Source organism: Melozone crissalis, unplaced genomic scaffold (assembly GCF_028551555.1).
Source record: "Melozone crissalis strain CALT ecotype California unplaced genomic scaffold, PUWL_Pcris_2 ptg000033l_1, whole genome shotgun sequence".
Classification (NCBI taxonomy): Eukaryota; Metazoa; Chordata; class Aves; order Passeriformes; family Passerellidae; genus Melozone; species Melozone crissalis.
Window position 1 is genome coordinate 18,335,330 of NW_026535811.1, and position 14,237 is coordinate 18,349,566.

At 39.6% G+C, this 14,237-nt stretch overlaps 1 protein-coding gene across 4 annotated transcripts in view; it reads right to left on the reverse strand.

Annotated features, from left to right (window-relative positions):
* SHISAL1 (shisa like 1) overlaps positions 1 to 14,237 on the reverse strand; it is a 73,635-nt gene that overhangs the window by 21,065 nt on the left and 38,333 nt on the right. For 3 of the 4 annotated variants that reach the window (XM_054282128.1, XM_054282127.1, XM_054282129.1), the window contains exons 3-5: positions 11,092 to 11,305; positions 4,114 to 4,431; positions 73 to 843 (exon numbers count right to left, since the gene is read on the reverse strand). In XM_054282128.1, coding sequence (XP_054138103.1) covers positions 828 to 843; positions 4,114 to 4,431; positions 11,092 to 11,305 — 548 coding nt within the window. In that variant the 3' untranslated portion in view covers positions 73 to 827. Of the gene's footprint in view, positions 1 to 72; positions 844 to 4,113; positions 4,432 to 11,091; positions 11,306 to 14,237 lie in introns of those variants that run through there. The other variant, XM_054282130.1, reaches the window with a different exon arrangement.

Here is a 14,237-nt window from a genome sequence, read left to right on the forward strand (position 1 = left end):
GCCCCAGAGGAATTCACAGCAAAAGTAGATTCCAACATTTAATAAGGGAAAGTAAAAGAGACTTGCCTTTGCCTAATCCATTCCAGCTGTGTGAAGGAAATACAGGGGCTAACCCTGCTGGGCTGCTTCTTTCCTGATTCTAGCCAAGCAGCAGGTTTCTGAAACTGAGAGTCACAGAGCACGTGTGTGATCACAGGCAGTGCCTCTGCCTGCTGTTGTGCAGAAAGGCAAAGAACACAGAAGCAAAAGTTGGTCTTCAGGACAGTATTTATTCCCTGTGATTTGCATCCTTGCTGGAGGTGAGGAGGAGTTTAACATCAGCAGTGCAAGGCTGAGGGATCAGGTCTTCCTCTCACATCCAGAACAAAACACAGCCACAGAGGACCTGGACGAATTCTGCCAGGCTGCCCTGGCCCACGCTTCTTAATGTGATCTTCCTCTTTAGTCTGTTTTAATTATTATTAATTAACAATATTCCCACAGTTGCGAGAACAAGTTGTTTCAGCAGTCAGGATTTCGATTCCCCAACTGGCAATATTCCATTTTATCGCCTCCCTGGCTTTTACTTTGTTGAGCAGTAGAAATAATTTGCCTGCTGCTTGTTGCAGTTCCATTTCCAGGTGTAAAAGCTTGCTCAGGTAAGCAGACTGCAGGTTCTGCCTCGGGCCAGGGAGCGTGGAGGGTGTGGCTGATGCTCTGCAGGATCACCACGAGAGAAGGCTCAGCTCTGTGAGCTGTGTGAGCTCAGTCCCTGCGGGCCGTGCCGGGCTGGGGCTGCACAAGGTGCATCCACCAGGACCTTCGCCCACACAGGCCTTGGGCAGCCCTCAGGTGGTTTTCATACTAAAGAAGAAATCAGCATTAGTTGGGCTGAAAAATCCACACACTACAGGATGCTTCATCCATTTAGTCTGAATGGGGTTGGATGCTCTTGAGATTAATGATTTTCCTTCCTATCCTGGCACGACACTGCAAGAGCAGCCAGAAGCTTGCCTAATGGATTCCAGACCTCTTTACTTATAATAATATTATGGCTATACATGGTTCTCTTTGTCTCAAGTAAACAATGAAGTGATCCACTGTGACAAATGTTTAAACATCATAGGGATGGGTTCTACCCACTCTATATTATAACTTGCTTGATTTTTCCCTCTGACATACCCAATTCATTGCCAATTCATAGCACTTAAACTAGGGCAAGGAAAGAAATGCTGAAATAAAAACCAATTACATAATTTTTTTGATCCAGGAAGATCCAAAAACTACTTTACAAGCTATAGGTTAATCCTGACATCCTTCTTGGGACAGTTCCTTACACTGTCAGTTCTCTGCAGTACTGGGATTTGCATGTCATCATGTAGTGTCTTCTAGGATGGGCAGATTTTTAGCTTTGCTCAGATGAATGTAGTACAGGAAGTTAACAACTTGAACAACATCTGTCATCACAAAAACTTGAAAACTTGTTTGGAAAATGTTTTAAACTGTATTTAAGTTTTTTATGCCTGGGGGTATATCCATACCTGTCAGGATTCAAAGATCTATTCTGATCTATTCTGCATTTTTAAAATGCTCATCTGTACACAGGAACCATTCTTATGGTAGGATATCACACACACACACACACACATATATATACACACACATACATATACAGGGTGTTTGTGAAGTGCTAAAGAAAAACACTTGTTTTCCCTGCAGACAGAAAAGCTGGGATAAGTTTAGGACACATTAAAATGGCAACATAAACTGAAAAGTTGATTTTTTTAGACTGGAAACCTGGTGGGTTACCAAAGCAGGTGTCATAATCTAGAATAATGGAAATTCAGGTAGAAAATGTAAAACGGGTCTTTTAATAGACTCAGTGATTTTAAAAATGGGGATGGAAATTACAAATCCAGTAAGTGTTCACTTCTTCACAGATAGTATGGTTACATTTTGAGAAGACAGTACTGAGGTCATTCATCAAATATAGACTGCAGCAGAAAATCAGACTCTGAAACTAAGCCTAATTTCTGTAGGTCAAAATTATCATATTTTCATCTATATAACCTGCAGATTATCTAAAAGAGAAATAAATAGCCAGGCAACCCACTCCCCACTGTTTTAGCAATTGCTATAGTACACAAATCTGTCTTTTTCTGAGGGAGCTGTTTACTCAAAATCCTCCTTTGCATGCTAAACATCTTGCCTGTGATCACCAGGCTATTTTTTCTGTATCCAACTCACACTGAATCATCTGTGCTCTTGGTTCAGAGGCTCTAAGTTCCAAAAGCTGCAGGTTACAAGAATGAAAATATAGAAGCTAGTGTAGTGTTTTACATGCTAAAATACAGAGGATAAATAGGGTTTTGATAAGGAAGCATCTACTTATTTCTTCCACTGAGCAAGGAAAGGACTAGGGGAAAGAACAACTTTGTGGAAGCCGAGGGGAGCACAAACAGCTCACTGGGGAAGAAGCGAGTGTTACTGGAGGGGCTTATCAATGCTCATCTCCTGCCAACACAGGACAAGGAGCATATGGGATGTGCTCACCTGATCCTAACATACATGGCCTGCTTAACGCTTTGGGAAAAGCAAAGAAACAGAACAGGAGTCAGTCATGAGAGGTGACCAGGAATCAAGCCTTCAAGAATATTGAATAGTTTCAACTTATAATGTTAGAGCAAACTAATAGTACATAAATTAGCAGATTAATTCATTTTTGTCCATGTACACACATATTAAGCCAGGATACCATTACTGTACTACAAAAGTAGTTCTTAAATTATGTGGCAATTTTAACTGGAGACTGGAAAAATCAATGTGCAAAAAAGCTGGAAGAATTAGAGCAAGGAAAAAGAAAAGAGGAAGTGAAAAGGAGAATGCTCACAACAAAGCACAAGGAATTCTCTCTCTTAAGTAGCAGCCTCAGCCTCTTCTGTTTGAGCAAGCGCTGCTGGAATGGCCCTTCAGCCTGATCTGCACTGGATACATCCAGGACTGGCTCCAGTGGCAAGCAACCTCCTCTATCTCTGAATTAACCATCACTTCTTTCCCTATTGCAACAAATCTTTAGCTCTATTTGCTCTCTATTTACACTTAAAGGGCAAATGATGAAATCAAAGGAACATTACTGTTACCATCCCATCTGCAACCCAGCGATATCCAAAGGTTTCAGACTGACATCAGTGCTGAGGCTTCATGTGCTCCACAGCTCCAGGAACTGCTGTCATCTTTTTCACCCTACACGTTCTTAGATCACCTAATTTTGCCAAAACTCAACACTCAGCCTTCTGGAACTCTTCTAAAACACAGTGGTGACTCGGTACTCACTCTGCATCCTTCCAAGTACTAATGCCTTCTTGGTAAGAAGAAAAGTCCCTGCCTTTCTTGACACCTTTTTCAGAGAAATGTTTTACTCAGCTCTCTCCCTTTGCTTTCATCTTCCTTGCAAAACGAGCCCAAAATAATTCAACGTCATTTTGTCCCGTGGCTGTGTTTAATTTTTTCTATTTATACTGCAAGTTCTGCTTGCTCCCTTAGATCTGCCTCCCTTTTGGTCTGAGGGGTTTTGTTGGAGGTTTTGTCTTGGTTTCATAGCATTTAACCTTACAATAGCCTACTTGTGTCACTCTGTCAAATGAGATCAAGCAAAGCTTTTTTGGCTGTGCATATAAAAAACTAACCTGGTTTTAATGTTGTTTCTGTGTCTCATGCCACAAATAGAGAGGATTTGTGACATCTCACGTGGAAGCTATCCCAACGTCACTATAAATAAAGTCTCTTAAAACCAGAGCAACAGATACACATAGCAATTAGTCTTTGAGACCAGAACTACTTTTATAGTTGATGCAGATTTGTAGTTAGTTTGCATGACATAGTAGTAAAACTGTTCAGCACAGAAAGATGGCAGCACCTGTTTCTCCAAGAAAAGGATTAAAAGATGACTTAATATATTTCAGAGTAAGACATTACTCCTAAGCAGTAATTCAGTAAGACAGGTCATGATGTAAATAATTATGTGCTAGAAGTCGTGCTGTTCAGCCTGAATTCACAGGTGCTTCCAAACACAGGGGACTGTTCACATTTCAAAACAGCAAAAGAATATATCTCAGTATGGCTTTGCTTACTTACCAGGCAGATGTACTCTGAAAAGACACCAGGGGTGGGCTTAAAGCATCTCCTTTTAAGGTGTGTACTGTCTGTGATGTTCGAGGCTGGGGCTGAGTTTGAGGCTGTGTCTCTGGCTGAGGCTGTGTCTGTCTTGGGTCCTGAGCAGGGTTAATCCATCGACTCTGGCCCGATGTCATCCACTTTCCATTGATTCCCCAGCGGGCCAGGTAAAATTTGCAAATATCATAGTTCATTGAAGAGTAATATAAAAGGTCCAGTATCAGTAAGATCACCACAAAAAAGCCATAGATCCACACTCCCAACAGTGCACTGTAGTTGCTGTAAAAGGAAGAAAAGGGACAACAACTATCTCTCAGTAGTGGGCACTGCGTTAGTTCATCAAGGTTGTTTGTTTCATTAATTATTTATTGACGTCTGAAACAAAATATTGTTCCAAAGCATGTGTCTTTAAAATTAAGCTATTTTTTTCAATATGAATGCTGCTATAAGCATGGTTTTTAGAAACTAAATCCACCTGTCTTAAAAAAGTTTTTGTCCTTCTCATCTGTCCATAGGCTTTCCAGAGTGGCTGCTAAAGAGACCTCTTAATATGGCTGGCAATAAATTTTAGGAAGGAAGAACATTGACAAAATTATGTTAGACAATGCACTTCACAGGAAGGAAAATATGTACAACACTAAGATGTATATGTTGGTGTGTTTATAATGTGTATATATAGATAAAGGCCATGGCAATTATATGGTGCAGAGAGCTGTAAATCTGTGACAGATGACTAACGGTATTAAAAGAAAGGGGGGAAAAACAGGAGGAAAAATTGTAAGGGGTCAAAAACATGGAGATCAAAAAGGGGAAGAAGTGCTAATGCCCTGCTGGAGATGAAGTATTATTAAAAGAAAAATGACTGTCAGGTGTAAATGCAGTTTGGATTGGAAACTGTGTGAGTGGGGAGAATGAGATCAGAACTGAGATAGAAAGAAATGTATAAAAATGAGATTGTTAAGTAGAAAGCAAAAGAAAGGCTGATCTAGACCCATGAGCTAATGTGGAAGTACATGTACTGGAGACTATAAAACCAAGAGGAAGCTGAAGGGATGTTAGTAAAAAATGTCATTAGGAAGGCAGCCTCAGAAAAATTATATCCAGGTCATAGGTGAGTAAGCCACATCTGCATCAGGCTGAACTCAAAGCTGAACACACACTCAACTGTGCTCTCCTTTCACAGCCAGCCAGGAAAACTTGGAGGAAATCATATATTTTTAGGACATTGATCAAAATGGAAGAGCTTCAAGAAGAAAAAAAAGGATGAGAAGACATGCAAAGCAGAAGGGTATTTGGTATTTTAAAAATATGTCCTCCAGCCTTTCCTGATCAAAATATTTCAAGTTTCTGCTTTGAACTTTCATTTCTATTTAAACTATTGTATGACTCTTCCATTTTATACTTTAAAAAAATCAGGATTTGAAACAAGAAATCAGAATTTTACTGTCTGTCAGCACTTCAAGAGAGTGATTCTTCCTTTCAGGGAATGATTTTTCCACTACACAGCTATAATGCCTTTAGATTAAATGAAGTTTCATTTTAAATAACTAAGTAACAGGAGGAAGGTCCAAGCTGTTAATGGTTCACTTCCCGTATAACTTTAGGACTACAAACCTAGAATTAAAATTTAAAAAATAGAAAGAAATCAGAACATTTCCAGAAGGATTAGAAGTAGGCAAAGTTTAATGTTCTGAAAACCCTTAACTCCAGAGTCTTTACCTCTGCTAAACTTACACATGCAAGCCTAACTTCACACAACAGAGGGTAGATCTTAGTAATGCACTAAAATCTGCAGTTCAGGCCCTTAAAAGTAAAACAGGACCTGGTTAATCCAGGCTTCTCAGCAGTGCTGTTCTTGACTTTCAGTAGATTTCGTCCTACTGGGGGTAAATTCTTCTATTTTCTGTTAACAATAATAAAATGCAAGCAAAAGCTGGAAAAGTCAGGAAGAAAGGCACTTGGATAAATCCCATTCTTGTTCATCATCACTTCCAATAGGACCCATTTTGCATACAGGTGAGCTGCATTTGACCCACACTTAAAAAAGCATATTTGTTTTGGCAACAATGTGAGAAGCAAAAACATTGCTTCTAGTTAACTCAAAAGAATTTTTTTTTTGTATTTTGGGTATTTAATTTTATCCACCAAAATTTTGACTAGTGAAAATTACAGCTATTTTGAGTGTTTCAATTTAAAGCAGTACTTTAATAATCATGCCAATATGTAAGCTATTCATCTGCTCCTCCTAAAAAACATCTGTTTCTCACAAGTACAAAAAATGAAAGGCTGCTGCTTTACATTAATTAACAGACAATGGGACAACAGCACTATCAAAAGAGCCTTGTGAAAAATCACAAGTAAAAATAGTAAGTAGTATGTTTAGTATGCAGAAGGATATTCCATACACTGATACCTTCTGTTTCTCCAACTATTAAGGTGGAAGAAAATGGCAGTTTTTCTGATGGCTACTAAAAAAAATTAAAACTGACCTGCAAATCAAGATGTCCTCATTAGAAAATAAACAATCTTATTTACATGGATTAAGAGTAAGGCCAGAAACACAGAAGAGAACTCAGAATCCACAAACTTCTAGGACTTGCTCTCATTTCACTGACCTGAATGATTTAATTGTCAGTTTATTCTGGCAGTCTGGTTTTCCTAGTCTTTCTTTTCATTTTTACTAAAACTGAAGTGTGAACAGATTCTAAATGTGCTGAGATTGAAATTATAGAGTTTGTTCCATTACAGGATGTATCAAATCCATCTCATTCATTCACTTTTTGAGACAGATAACAAGCTGGTTATGACCAGCCTATATCTTTTTAGTAGATTTTCTTGAGTTTTATGTGCAGAACAGGAACAAAAAATAACTCATTTGGGAATTCAGGTTTGAAAAAGCCAACAAATCTGAACAATTGCAGGCTGAATTCTACACCTGCAGAGTTTAAATGTGGGCAGATGGTCATGGAAATAGTTCCCTCCTGTTCCACTTAAAAGGGGCATTTACTTGGATTAGTAACAATAAGGGCTGCCCCTAGGAAATGCAAGGTTACAGCTCTGGTGCTGAGGAAGCCAGTGCAGTTTTTGCATCTACACTTTAAATGAGATTTCTCCCCCATTTTTCTTTTATAATTATCTCCAGGCCTTTGTCCAATCCTGGGTTTTCCTGAGGAATCTATTCCTGCCGTACATGAAAGGTCTTCCCTGCCAAATTACATATTTTTGCAACAGCTGGTAGTGGGATTGATGATTTTTTTTTTCTTTCGTGTAAAGATGACTCTCTGAGTACTATTTAAGCAAATACCATTTCTGCAGGGGACACTCAGTATCTGGAGAAAGATGGTGCTGTTCTGTTCTCACACTGCTTTGGGTGCCAGTGTTGGAATGAGGTGTGCAAAAGCCGTTCCACGCTGACAAACCAAACTAAGAGATAAGCAAAACCATGGATACACTACAGACTGCCAGACCATCGCTGCAGTAGCAGATTAAGGACCCCTATCATAGTGGTACTACTGATAATCTACCAGAATATGCGCAACAAAAAACCTGACTATGAAAACTAGACAAACTAGGTTCAAGTGAATACTATTTTTAAGAATAGCTAAACAATTTCTTAGATGGTTTTAAGGGAAAATAGTTTGGATTAAAGAGCTTTTCCTGTCTGTTACACATAATTTTTATTTCTATATTTAATACTAAATGAGTTATTCACATTCAAAAATATTATAGACTGATTAATTTGCATGATTACAAAGATCAATACTCCCATATTTTCCTTTTATAAAAAACATATAAATATCGTGTTAGAGTAATGGAAAAATGTAAATAAATGTGACTATAGTTGCATTGTGGGACTGGTGAAGACAAATGTGCCTTTTGAGCTGTGCCATATCAAAGAAGTCTCAAGTCACTTCATTAACTTTTTCCCTCAACTGTATTATAAAACAAGAAATTTGTTTTGGTGATCACAAGAATGGCTAAGGGGAAAAATAAACCAAATAATAATATTGAAATAAACCAAGCAATATTGTTGAATCACTCTTCCCTGAAAACTATAATCCATTTTTTTAAAGTTCATTGCTTTTCCCATATCTTAAATTATTCTCCCTTGCCACAGTACAATAGGTTTCATTAGATTTTTTTTCAGTGGTGTGTGAAATTAGATCTAAACAAAGAGCTGACTTTGTCACTGTAAACTGAAGCCTGGAAGCATTAGAATCCAAATTATTGTGTACGATAGATAAAATCAGAGTATTACTTAAGAAGCTATTTGCAATGTTTTTAATGTAGGCACATATGGTTTTCTTCTTTCTGCTCCTTCTAAAAATACCAGGGAGTTTTCTACCAAAATCACTGAGCTCAGGGTGAGGAGATCTCTCCTTCTGTCTTACCCCATGGATGGAGTTTTACATAGGAAGTAGCATTTCTTCATTTTGCTGCTCCTGAGAGATTTATCAGAAGTGATGTTTGAGGAACAAGGCAACACCAGTTCCATTCCTGCACTTATCTACACTACAGCTCCAGAGGCTTTTTACTGTATCCAGTAGGATGTCACATACCTTTGCAAAAGTTCTCACACAGCTGATGCTCTTAGGAAGTCCTGGACTGGATGGTAAATAGTCTGCAGGTGGTTCTCAACCACAAATCTTACCAACAAAAACTACACGGGTACCTCTTTCTGCACCACAATTGAACAAGTTGACTTTTAAAAAATAGTTCTACATGAAAACTAATATAATACTTTTGCTCTAAATATTTTTATCAAAATAAATGCTGTAGTTCACAGAATACCAAACTAATTTTTTTTCCAAACTGCTTGCATACACAACAGCCCTGTGATGTGAAGACCCCTGGATTTATTTTTTCGGGAATGTGTGCACATGTGCAGATGTGAGCAGGCAAACAATGCTGGAGGCAGAGAAATGCTCTGTGTCCCAGGGCATCTTTTGCAATCAGCCTGGACCTGTTCCTCTGCCTTGGAAAGGCTGGTTGCCCTCTACATTCCAGTTTGCTGGTGAAAGAAAGGGCAGAAGAGCCTTCCCTGAGTAAGCTCTGGTCATGACTACACAGAGGAGCTGCTGAGACACTGGGAAAAGCCTGAAGCATTGGCGTAGTGCTTGTCAGAACTGCCTTTGATGGTAACATCCCGACCTCTGTGAGACAGGGTGGTCAGCAGTGCTGATGCAGGGTTTACAGAACAACACAGCAAGAAATAAAACAAAGTTGCTGTGTGCAGGACAAAGACCTGGAAAAGCATGGGGGCAACAGCCTCGTGAGCCCATTCTTGAGGCTCATTTTACCACTCTAAGTGTGCAGCAGATTCTAGCCCTGTCTGTGACTGCCTGCAGAGCCCTTCTGTTCTGAGAGTCTGGTGAGGACCTCTCTGACATCCAGGGCTGCTGAGGGAGCAGGGCCACCCCAGCACACAGAGGGTCAGCACACCCTGGTTTTTTAGCACGTGTAGAGCACACACATGTGTGTGTGCTGGTTTTTTAGTATGTGTAGGAGCACTGGGGCTATAAACTCCACATGGTGGCCTGGAACTATTTATGTTGCCAGATTTGGGGAGCTCCAGGCCAAAGCTGCTGGATTGTCTGGGCTGCACAAAAGGTGGAGAAAGTGGATGGTCTTTAACAGGCTTGGTACTACAGTGTCTTCCCAGCGTTCTGTGTGATCTGTTCTCATGATCTCAGATGCACTACAAAGCCAAGGCGAGAAAATTTCACCTGAAGGATGTAACTGCACATAAAGTAACACAACAGTATAGATCCGCATTGATTTAAAGATATCTTATACGGGTAGAGTCTATTTTTGTCTGTCTTTGCAGGTGATTGACACATTAACAACCGGTAAATTTAGAGAATGCAACTTTATGTCTGTGCAAGACTGAAATTTCTCTGGGCAGCTCTGTGTGAGGAGTGGGTGTTAAGGAAGGGAATGCTTTGCTGACTCCTCAAGCTGAGCACAGCTGCACACAATGAATTAGACCAGCCAGCATCTGTATTCCAGCACCACATCTCCTAACAGCCCTGCACCTGCTCCCATTGGGGTGAATACAACAGACCAATTGACTGGCACCACAGAAAACACCAAAATCCTCTTGTGAACAACAGTCCATACACTGGGATTCCACCTGTCTTTAATCTGCTCCTTCCTTGTCCTGCAGAGGCTGGATACCAGAATAAAATGGCAGAGAAAGCAGATTGATCAGAATTCAGTCTTGGGGATTACACCAAGGGAAATCACAGCCGATCAGTGTGGCCAGAATGTCAATACCAAATAGCAAACTGACCACAAGGGAAGATTTTGTTCCTGTAAATAGATATTCAGTAACAAAGATCTATTTGCTACTTCCTATTTCTTTATAAATAAAAAACTTACTGATATTCATTCTGGGGGACAGCCCTCAGCAGAACATGGAAGTATCCCAGGTAACAGGCAAGGAGACCACACGATGTTGGTATAAAAGCAAATACATTCTGTTCCCCAAGGCTAGTGATTTGTTACAAGAGATTAAGATTCAAAAACATCAGGGATTCCAAAAAGGGCATTTGGGTTGATATGGAAAATGTCAGCTCACTTCCTCTCTCACCTATGAACAGCTTTGGGGTTTATTTTTACCGATGCACATTTAAACATAGTTTGGATCAAATTAGGGTCAGGGCAAAGACTTTTCTAACTTACATATGTAACTTTTTATTTGTCACATTTATATGGAACTTTTACTCTCCTTGCAATGTTTATAGCCCATGTCAAAGCGAAGAAAGCAAAGTTGAAATATTCTTTCTTTTAGGAGCTCTGCAACAACAAAAAACCTTTTAGTAATGGTTTTCTGTATATGCAATTATTCTAATTGCTTCCATCATTAAGTGCACCTCAGACTCTGTTATTAGACCAGGAACAGTTTGGTGAGGAGTACTTTAGAACTCATTTACTTACTTATGCATATATCCATCTGCATTCCCTGTTAAGTTCATCTGCATAACAGTCTGAAATTCTGTCTCATTGCAGCAATATTTAAACACTGTGTTGTTATGGTGACAGCAAAAGATGTAAGATTTATTGTCAGAAAGACGGGGGCAGTGAAAACCAAAGTGGTAGCGACCTTTGTAGTCCGTGTATGGCTCGCAGACCCGAAAATGTGCGGACAACACTGGAAAACAAAAACAACATTGGCTTTGTCAGTCACTTGTGTTATCAGCATCATATCAACTCTCATTTTTCAAGGCTAAACAACTGTTGCTTGATTTCTGAAAAACATCAGTAGTACAGAACTTTCAATGTTTTAACATTTAGTACTTAAAGGTAACAATGTTCAGACTTCTGTTGTATTTTGAGTTTTGTTGCTTCTATGTTTGGTTATCATTGTTTGTTTTAAGGGAAGGGAGTAATGCCCTCCATGTTAAGAGGCACAAAAGTGTTTAGGGAAATTGTTTCACACTACTGTTCTAGTTATAGTGATATCCATAACCCACAACAATGTTCATGCTTGATTCTCCTGGGACGACTTCATAAAAACAAAACGTCTGTGTAGAAACTGCAATGAAAGTTTTATGGCACTTGGTTTACTTTTCCTGATTTCTTTTCTTCTTCTCTAAAGGTCAGTCTTTGATAAGGAACAATCTATCCGAAACAGTCATTACAAACAGTGTAACAAATCTGAGCAACTTTGAATTTGCAAATAGACAGAACTAATAAAAGACAGGTTATTCCTGGGAGTTCTTACATTTCTTCTTTAACAAGTTCTCACATAAAGTGTTTATTACAGCTCTGAGAACATTTTTCTTTTTTGCAGTCCTGTGTCACACTGATTTCACCATCACTTTTACTGGGGTAAAAAAGAAGCTGTCCACTGATACCCTTTTCTCATCTTGGCTTCCCTGAGTTTCTGAGTTTTTTAGCTGTGCAGAGGGACAGGGTAGAAATCCCTTCCAAAATGGTCGTAAGCAAACATATGCAGCTTCCTGAAAGACTTTTATATTGTATTTGCAGGGAATGCCCCAACAAAGGCAGGGATGATAAATCTGACTCTATGTTCTCAGAAGGCTAATTTATTACTTTATGGTACTATATTATATTAAAGAATACTTTACTATACTAAAGAATACAGAATGGATACTTACCCAATGCTAAAAAGATAATAATGAAAACTCGTGACTCTTTCCAGAGTCTCGACACAGCTGGGCCCTGATTAGCCAATATGTCAAAACAACTCACACCAGAATCCAATGAAACAATCACCTGTGGGTAAACAATCCCCAAACACATTCCACATGAGCACAACACAGGAGAAGCAAATGAGATAAGAATTGTTTTCCTTTTCTCAGAGGTGTCTCATCTTCCCAGGAGAAAAATCCTGGGCGAAGGAATTTTTTCAGAGAATGTGAATGCCACACTTTTAGGAGTCAATGTTTGTTTCCACATTCACAGTTTGTGTTATGGTAGGCCTCACAAGATCATTTAAGAGTGCATGTACACAGACATCCCAAAGGACTTAAGCTCTAAGGAATGTGAAATGTGGAAGCTGAGTCTGAATCCTCTCAGCAGTGAAATGTTTGTTCTTTGGAGAACTGAGGCTCAGCAATGATGTGGGCAGCTGCAGTTCATAACGTTACACCAATTAATAAATTATATATTCACTTTGGACTGACTGAATTAACTCTTGTAATTTGGTGCACGAGTTTTCTGTCAGTTTACCAGTACAAGAGGTTACACATAATGACTTGCATGGATTTAGCTGAATGGCACTACCCCTCTGCACAGAGCCCCTCTTGATCTGAAACTGCATCTGTGCACCTTGCCTGTCTGATCCTCATTTTTTTCTACTTTGCAAAAAAAAAAAAAAAAATAGCCTATTCCTAATACTCTTGTTTGTCAATTTTATAAAATATATTAATTTTAAGACAAATTTTAGGGATTGTGACATTGGAGATCACTTTATTTGTGTGTGGAGAGGGGGAGCCTAGAACAAAAACCAGAGTACTAGCCTGATGACAAGGTAATCTTGTACTGCAGTCTGAGTCAAGAAAGCCCACTCCAAATATTTATGTATGCACACATATACCTGGCATCATTACTTGCATGAAAGATGAAATCATTTTTGTAGATTAATTCAGCCAGGAACTGAAAGTGCTGGAAGAAAGTAATTTCTAAAGGAATACAGATATTGAGAACACTAATTACCTACCTGCTCTTGCTCTACCTCGGAAAAAAATATTTGTTCCAAATGTGAGGATGCTATCATCAGTAAAGAAACTTTCTTTACACTTAGGTTTTCAATACCCTCTGAAACTCTTGTAACAAATCTGCATGTTCAAATTCTGTCACAAAATCCACACAGCATGTAATTGCATGGGAATGAGTTTGTTTGAACAAGTACTTTGCTGCACACCCCTCCTTAATTAACATAGCAGTAATAAAAGTGTGCCAGGATAGATTATGTTGTGAAAAACCTCAATGTTTGCAGCTGGAAGGGACCTCTGGAGGTCATCTCATGCAAATACACTGCACAGGCCAGTACCCAGAACCATGTCCAAATGCTTTTTAGTATCGCCAAGGATAGAGACTCCACATCCTCCACAAGCAACTTGTGGCATTGCTCAGTTCCCCTCACAGAGAAAAGGCATTTCTTGACATTTGGAGGGAGCCTCTGGGTCAGTTTGTGCCCCATGGTCTCTGGTCTCATCCCTACCACTCAGGGGTTAAGCCTGCTCGTCACTGCCAAGAGTTTGGTTTAACTGCACATCTGGAAGTGTCCCCTGATCCCTACATGGCTCCTTTGCACATTTTAAAAAGACAAGAATACCCAAACTTCTCTGAGAATGAAAACCGAGGAAAGCATGATTATAGAAGGAAGAGAGAAATAAGACAACATCAGGTCCTAGGAGGAGGGATGTCTGCAAAGAAACAGTCCTGAGCAGATCCTTAAAGTAGCAAAATGTGTCGGTGATTAAATAAAGGCACGATGTGATGACTGAATGCCATTCTGAGCTGGGCAGTCAGTGTGGGGTGGGTTACCCCTGCTGGGCAGCTGAACACCACACAGCGCCTTGCTCACTTCCCCCTGCCAGTGGGATGGGCCAGGG